At 43.0% G+C, this 7,642-nt stretch overlaps 2 protein-coding genes across 2 annotated transcripts; both read right to left on the minus strand.

The window, feature by feature from the left end:
• Window positions 1–1,372: 1,372 nt before the first annotated feature.
• Window positions 1,373–3,736, minus strand: LOC141041911 (alpha-terpineol synthase, chloroplastic-like). Its single transcript, XM_073509482.1, has 3 exons — window positions 2,915–3,736; window positions 2,399–2,537; window positions 1,373–2,309 (listed from the first exon to the last, which is right to left on the minus strand). The coding sequence occupies exons 1-3, from the start codon at window positions 3,157–3,159 to the stop codon at window positions 2,100–2,102; spliced, it is 594 nt and encodes a 197-aa protein (XP_073365583.1). The 5' UTR covers window positions 3,160–3,736; the 3' UTR covers window positions 1,373–2,099.
• Window positions 3,737–3,982: 246 nt separating this feature from the next.
• Window positions 3,983–7,125, minus strand: LOC109777110 (alpha-terpineol synthase, chloroplastic-like). Its single transcript, XM_073509483.1, has 7 exons — window positions 6,824–7,125; window positions 6,459–6,717; window positions 5,905–6,259; window positions 5,587–5,805; window positions 5,324–5,462; window positions 4,981–5,235; window positions 3,983–4,879 (listed from the first exon to the last, which is right to left on the minus strand). The coding sequence occupies exons 1-7, from the start codon at window positions 6,998–7,000 to the stop codon at window positions 4,577–4,579; spliced, it is 1,707 nt and encodes a 568-aa protein (XP_073365584.1). The 5' UTR covers window positions 7,001–7,125; the 3' UTR covers window positions 3,983–4,576.
• Window positions 7,126–7,642: the final 517 nt, after the last annotated feature.

Here is a 7,642-nt window from a genome sequence, read left to right on the forward strand (position 1 = left end):
CAATGTATGTTTTAATTAATTAGATGCGCTATACTCCCCCCCCCACCTCCCCCCGGCCCCTCTCTCTCTCTGTCTCTTTGTCTCTCTCTCTCACTTTCCAAGTTTCCATATATAGAGTGAAAATATGACATTCTCGTACGTCCTCCTGACAACCACAAATTAATGCGCGATCGAGCGAGCTGGTTGCTTTGATTCTTCTTCACAGAAAATCTTTCTGCAGTGCATGGTCATATGTAGCCAAGCCATTGAAGACCGGCCAATGACCATGACTGATAGTCACTCACAGGCTCACAGCTAGAAGACGAGCCAAGGTTGATCGTGAGTCCCAGTCGAGGTGCCCTGGAGACATGTACAAATGTGTATTTCATACATTAAGAAGTGTTGATATTTTGCTGGCCAGTCTAATCGAAGTTGGATTAGTAGTTCCTGATTCAATTGCGCAGCCATGGATAATGGATAGTTGTGAGATTCTGACACACACTTAATTTTCACACTACTTCTTTCATCGGCATAAGAGAAGTTGTCATTCTTAATGTTAAGACGGTATCCCAGGTAAACTTTAACAACTAATTTCAATCTAGCATATATTTATTAAAAAAATACATATTTTGGAAGTACATTTTGAGATACAGATGCTGGAAGATCCATAGTTGTCGATGTTGATGCTCAAGTTCAGACACTGCCCAGTTTATGTTCAGTTATCGGCGCCTCTGTTCAAGATCAAACACAAGACACAGCAACCCTTGACTCAGTCATTGATATGCGTAGCTTAAGTAGTCTAATAGCTGATGATGTTAGGCTGCCTATTTCTTCCATAATGTGTGAAGTATTCCGTGATGTCTCTTGGATGAAATGGTGTTTGTTTATCCTTTATCTGGGCCTCAACTCTGAAAACATTTTAATTCTGGTTGTCATTCAGGCATTTTGTGTTCTTGAATGCCTTGGTCACAGTACTTTCTTTTTGAAGCAAGGTTAAAATAAGTGTGAAGGTACTTTATGAATCCTGAAAATTCCTAACAACCGGTCACATCTTGTTACGGAGTAAATTAAGCTCGATACTAACTTACTAAGTACTCCACTAGCTAGTATTGGTCCTAGAGTTTTAGTAGTACAACACATAATCAGAATCAATACCTACAGATATTTAAGCCTATATAACATCTTTCTAAGATATATCTCCCACCGTTTAATGTTTCTCACTCATGATAAGAGTCCAAGAACAACTCTCTAATTTGCCTTTTCTTCAGACCATCCGGCGCACCAAAACCATCCCCGCCTTGGTAAACACAATGCGAGATTCGAGCCAAATTCACGCAAGTCTTGGCGAAAGATCTAGAGTTCCATACACATCATAAACATCATCTAAGTGAACTATTAGATTGGCGACTTTAGCAAGCACTTCTCGACACGCTCCATTGTTTGGCTCCCACACAATTCCATTTGCGTAATGGAAGCACTCCATGAGACGATCCCTCGCAAACCCCAATTTTTCACTAAGGCCGGTCCCCTTCCACCACCTACAATAAATTAGGTCGATTTTCATATCTTAAAAACCCATCAACTACGTGAAGTAATTAGCTGGCTAATTTAAACATATGTTTCTTCACGCTCAATTACCTTGCCAGCCTCGCAAGTTCTTCCTGATGCACACTTTGCACATTGTTGAAGTCCGTCGTTGCAAATCTAACGAGCAACGGGTCGGAATTGCTCTCATCTCTAGCATAGTGATCTATGAACCATCTTGCCTCTAGTCTAGGAGACCTCCGGTGCAATGGAAGGTCCAAAGAACGTACTACACTATGCCGTAAGTGGTGATCCATGGATGGCAAGAGCTTTATGAGAGCTTTCTTAGAAAATGCTCTTGGCTCGTCCAATGCTTCCTCGCTTTTGAACGCAAGGTATTAAGCCTCGTATAGTGAGAGGAGTCCTCTGACATCGTCGGATCCGCACTTGAGAGTTTCCAGAGATTCTACATATGGTTACCATGAAACAGTATAATGTCAGTTAAGTACTTAAGTATTGGAAACCATGCCATACACACAAGTCAAAATTTTGGCCGTAGTTTTAGGTTTTTCTTACACCCTGCAAGTGTTTGTTTTTCATATTTCATATTTTACTAGGTACCTGGAGTGAAAAAGAGACATCGGGGTGAGCTTTTCATCCACACGAAGCAGGGGAAACGCATGTTGCAGCAACAGTGGAGCAGAGGCTGAAATTGATCCATTGTCCAGATACTCACGAAGTGTTGGTCTATGGTTTCCATGGTGCCACTTTGCCTCCACCAGGAAAGACTCCGCCATGTCTCGCCACTGCAAAATCATGCAGAATTTTTTATGGTTCCCTGTGAAAACAATTTATATCCTATGAGTAAGGTAATTGTGTATATGAACTTAATTACCGCTTTTTGAAGAACATGACGAGCGTCGCAACCATGCTGTTCCAACACATTTTCAGCCACCTCAGCGGAGGTGTTGTACATCACGGAATAGAGTGCTCGCATGTATTCGGGGAGTCTTTCACAAGGACTTTCTTCCCACCTGAATTTATTTGTATTAATTTTCGATAATGGAAAAGCTTCATTTAATGTGAAACTAACGTGCCCTATACTCCCTCCATTCCAAAATGTAGTGCTTCCTCTATCTCCGTGCTTCAACTTTGACCGTAAATTTAACTACCAAGACCGATTGCGGCGGGAGCAAAAATTATATCAGTGAATTCGTATTCGAAAGAAGTTTTTAATTATGTAATTTTTCACCCGCCGCAGTCGGTCTCGTTCGTGAAATTTATGGTCAAAGTTCGACCTCGGGAAGCGCGGGCGCACTATATTTTGGAATGGAGAGAGTATATGTTACATGCTATTCTAGGACAAGAATATTACTTGAATTATGAGAAGTGCACTGTTGCATGTAGTTACCTTCCAATGGCGTCGGTGAAGAGAACAAGTTCATCTAGAGTTCCATACACATCATAAACATCATCTAAGTGAACTATTAGATTGGCGACTTTAGCAAGCACTTCTCGACACGCTCCATTGTTTGGCTCCCACACAATTCCATTTGCGTAATGGAAGCACTCCATGAGACGATCCCTCGCAAACCCCAATTTTTCACTAAGGCCGGTCCCCTTCCACCACCTACAATAAATTAGGTCGATTTTCATATCTTAAAAACCCATCAACTACGTGAAGTAATTAGCTGGCTAATTTAAACATATGTTTCTTCACGCTCAATTACCTTGCCAGCCTCGCAAGTTCTTCCTGATGCACACTTTGCACATTGTTGAAGTCCGTCGTTGCAAATCTAACGAGCAACGGGTCGGAATTGCTCTCATCTCTAGCATAGTGATCTATGAACCATCTTGCCTCTAGTCTAGGAGACCTCCGGTGCAATGGAAGGTCCAAAGAACGTACTACACTATGCCGTAAGTGGTGATCCATGGATGGCAAGAGCTTTATGAGAGCTTTCTTAGAAAATGCTCTTGGCTCGTCCAATGCTTCCTCGCTTTTGAACGCAAGGTATTAAGCCTCGTATAGTGAGAGGAGTCCTCTGACATCGTCGGATCCGCACTTGAGAGTTTCCAGAGATTCTACATATGGTTACCATGAAACAGTATAATGTCAGTTAAGTACTTAAGTATTGGAAACCATGCCATACACACAAGTCAAAATTTTGGCCGTAGTTTTAGGTTTTTCTTACACCCTGCAAGTGTTTGTTTTTCATATTTCATATTTTACTAGGTACCTGCAACAAGATCTCTATTGCGAAAAATTCTGCAACAAGACATTTGTTACAAAAAAATTCTGTAATTTTTTTTTTTGCAACAAGACCTCTGTTGCAGAAAAAATGCAACATGACCTCTGTTGCAAAAAAAAAAAACCTTGTTCGCGTGATTGAAACAAGCAGGTTGCTTCACAGGGCGGACTACAACAAAACATTTGTTGCAAAGATGGTTAGTGGGTAGATCAGACGGCCATCTGCAGCTCCATCCAATGGCCAGGCAGGCGATCGATCTTTTTCTGTTATCCGCCGGCGGACGCGTAGCGTCGCCCTTTAAATAGTTCTCTGTTAGTCAAAAACACACTGAAAAGAAAAGAAAACGCTTTGTCCATCTCTCCCAGCCTGTGTACATGGCCTTACGTGGATCCCCCCTTAGCTTCCAACTTGGGCCAAGTTTGGCCTATCCTCAACTCCCAATAGGCCGAAATCAACTGAAAAAGGTTGCCATCCCATGCATTGCCAGAGAAGACTGGAGCTGGCATACCGAATGGTTTTCTGATCGCTAGCTTTCACTTGGGAAGCTGGCATAGGAAAAGAGAAGCTGGATATATTTCAGGATTTCAAGGAGTTGGGGAGCTGTCGAACAGGCCCTAAGCACTGTAAATCAAGATCACCCAATGGTGCTAGTTAGTCAACCAGCTAGTTTCACCTCAAAAATAAAAATAAAAAAATATCAACCAGCTAGTGTTGGTTCTAGAGTTTTAGTAGTACAACACAGAATCAGAATCAATACCTACAATCAGTACCTACAGATAATTAAGCCTATATAACATCTTTCTAAGATATGTGTTTCCCACCGTTTAATGTTCCTCAATCATGAAAGGGTCCAAGAACAACTCCCTAATTTGCTTTTTCTTCCGACTATCCGGCGCACCAAAACCATCCCCACCTTGGTAAACACAATGTGAGATTCGAGCCAAATTCACGCAAGTCTTGGCAAAAGATCTAGAAAATCGGTAGTGTTTGAATGCATCTTCGTTAATCGACTTCCAGGCTTCCATAGTAAGGTCTTCCATGGCTTCACGGGACTCTTGCTCACTGGAGCTGTTCTCCGACATGTGAATAGCTATTGATGATGGTGCATCCCCTCGCTCCAGCTCGGCCTGTAATACATATTTTCACGACATAAGACACCTCTCACAAAGATTCAACTTTGGTGATTGAAACGGTAAAGGGCAAAACAACCCGGATAAATTTTCCTTACAGAGTGGGTTGCAGAGTCATTGCAGAGCCGAAGAACTAACGACGCTGACTGAACTAATTTAGGGTAGCTTCCAACTTTAGCAAGAGACATTGGGGTGATCTTTTCATCCACACGCAGCAGGGGAAACGTATGTTGCAGCAACAGTGGAGCAGAGGCTGAAATTGATCCATTGTCCAGATACTCACGCAGTGTTGGTCTGTGGTTTCCATGGTGCCACTTTGCCTCCACCAGGAAAGACTCCGCCATGTCTCGCCACTGCAAAATCATGGAGTGGAATTTATTACAGTTCCTTGTGAAAACAATTTATATCATATGAGTAAGTTAATTGTGTATATGAACTTACCGCTTTCTGAAGAACATGACGAGCGTCGCAACCATGTTGTTCCAACACATTTTCAGCCACCTCAGCGGATGTGTTGTACATCACGGAATAGAGTGCTTGCATGTATTCGGGGAGTCTTTCACTAGGACTTTCTTCCCACCTGAAATTATTTATTAATTTTAGATAATGGAAAAGCTTCATTTGCTGTGAAACTAACGTGTCATATACTCTAGGACAAGAATATTACTTGAATTATGAGAAAGTGCACTGTTGCATGTAGTTACCTTCCAATGGCGTCGGTGAAGAGAACTAGTTCGTCTAGAGTTCCATACACATCATAAACATCATCTAAGTGAACTATTAGATTGGCGACTTTAGCAAGCACTTCTCGGCACGCTCCATTGTTTGGCTCCCACACAATTCCATTTGCGTAATGGAAGCACTCCATGAGACGATCCCTGGCGAACCCCAATTTTTCACTAAGGGCAGTCCCCTTCCACCACCTAGAGTTATTTAGGTCAATTTTCATATCTTAAAACCCATCAACTCAGTGAATTAATTAGCAGGCTAATTTAAATGTATGTTTCTTCATGCTCAATTACCTTGCCAGTCTCACGAGTTCTTCCTGATGCACACTTTGCACATTGTTGAAGTCCGTCATGGCAAATCTAACGAGCAATGGGTCGGAATTGCTCTCATCTCTAGCATAGTGATCTATGAACCATCTTGCTTCTAGTCGAGGAGACCTCCGGTGCAATGGAAGGTCCAAAGAACGAACCACACTGCGCCGTAAGTGGTGATCCATGGATGGCAAGAGCTTTATGAGAGCTTTCTTAGAAAATGCTCTTGCCTCATCCAATGCTTCCTCGCCTTCAAACGCAAGGTATGAAGCCTCGTAGAGTGAGAGGAGCCCCTTGACATCATCATCTGGTCCGCGCTTGAGATCTTCAAGGAATTCTTTATGTATTGTTACAATGAAACATGTCAGTTAAGTACAGAAAACCGTGCCATAAACACAATTCGAAGTTTCAACTGTGATTGAATCTGGATTGGACCATGCATTTAGTTTAATATCCAAAATTTTGGCCGTAGTTTTAGGTTCCTTTCTTACATCGTCTAAGAGTCTGCTTTTCATATTTCATATTTAAGGAGGTACCTGGAGGGTAGTAGACTGGGAAACAACTGTCCCTGAGCAACCTGAACCTCAATGCCGCGGAAGCAACATCACAATCATCCCCGCTGCACCGGTGAGGCTTGCGGTGGACGGAGCTGAGGATACCGGCGATCTCCTCCTCGAAATGGTAGGCGATGCCGAGCCGTTGCACCGTGTCGACAAGCCCGAGCTTCGCAGCTTGGTGGTCGCCTCGGCTCGCCGCTACCAGCCGCTCCCTCACGCCGGCCTTCAACTTATCGACCTGTGACATCATTCATGCACGCACGGAGTAATTTCCATGAGTAATTCATCTACTTTACGTACTACTTGCCGGTTGAAAATACGATATGTTCAGCTGACAAATGTACTTGATCTGCCTGTCCGCCATTGTTGGGCGAGAGCTGGAGGAGGGAGTCGTAATCCCAGGAGCTGGGAGCGTAGTTGGCAGACCGCCGAGCCGCCGCGGCACAGCGCACCGTTGCCGGCGAGGACGTCCGAAAGCATGTACTCATCGTGGCCATTGTTTGCTGCAATTGCCACGCCATGGTGCTGCGCGCTGCAATCTAGCTACTTTTGCTTGGTGCGTACAAGTGGAGTACTACTTGGTACTTGGCAGCGAGAGCTTGGCAACGAGGTTAGTACTTCTAAGCTGTAGTAGCCAATAAACTTACTGCTGTTTGTTGTTTGAGAGTAGCCAGAATACGTGCCAATTTATAGGCGAGCTACCTAGCTAGGCACCCAACAGCATAGCTGACTCAGCCCGCATGAAAATCGTGGGACATGACTCATACCGAATTGCTAGTAGTATTTCTTTTCAGCCACATATTTTTGTTGTGACTAGGGATGAGAGTATCTGTACCAACATTTCTTCTGGAGGATATTTTTTTTACCCAGATATCCAACGAACGTTAGATTTTTAGGCATGAAAAAATTACTAACGTTTTTCATAGAAATTTGTGTTCGTGGAGGATGACAAGTTTAGTTGGTGAGCATGTCAAATCCGCCTGATTTCATTTTTTGCCAGAATATATCCGTGTTTGCAAGCTAATTTTGCCATCCTCACGCTAATATGAATTATTATGAAAACTGTTTATTTGCCATGGCTAAAAATCGAACTTTCTGTTTTTCTAGCAAAATTCCGTACAAACCACTGAGAACTTACTAATACTCATTTCCCCAAACCATGG

This window comes from Aegilops tauschii, chromosome 2 (genome assembly GCF_002575655.3).
Source record: "Aegilops tauschii subsp. strangulata cultivar AL8/78 chromosome 2, Aet v6.0, whole genome shotgun sequence".
Lineage (NCBI taxonomy): Eukaryota > Viridiplantae > Streptophyta > Magnoliopsida > Poales > Poaceae > Aegilops > Aegilops tauschii.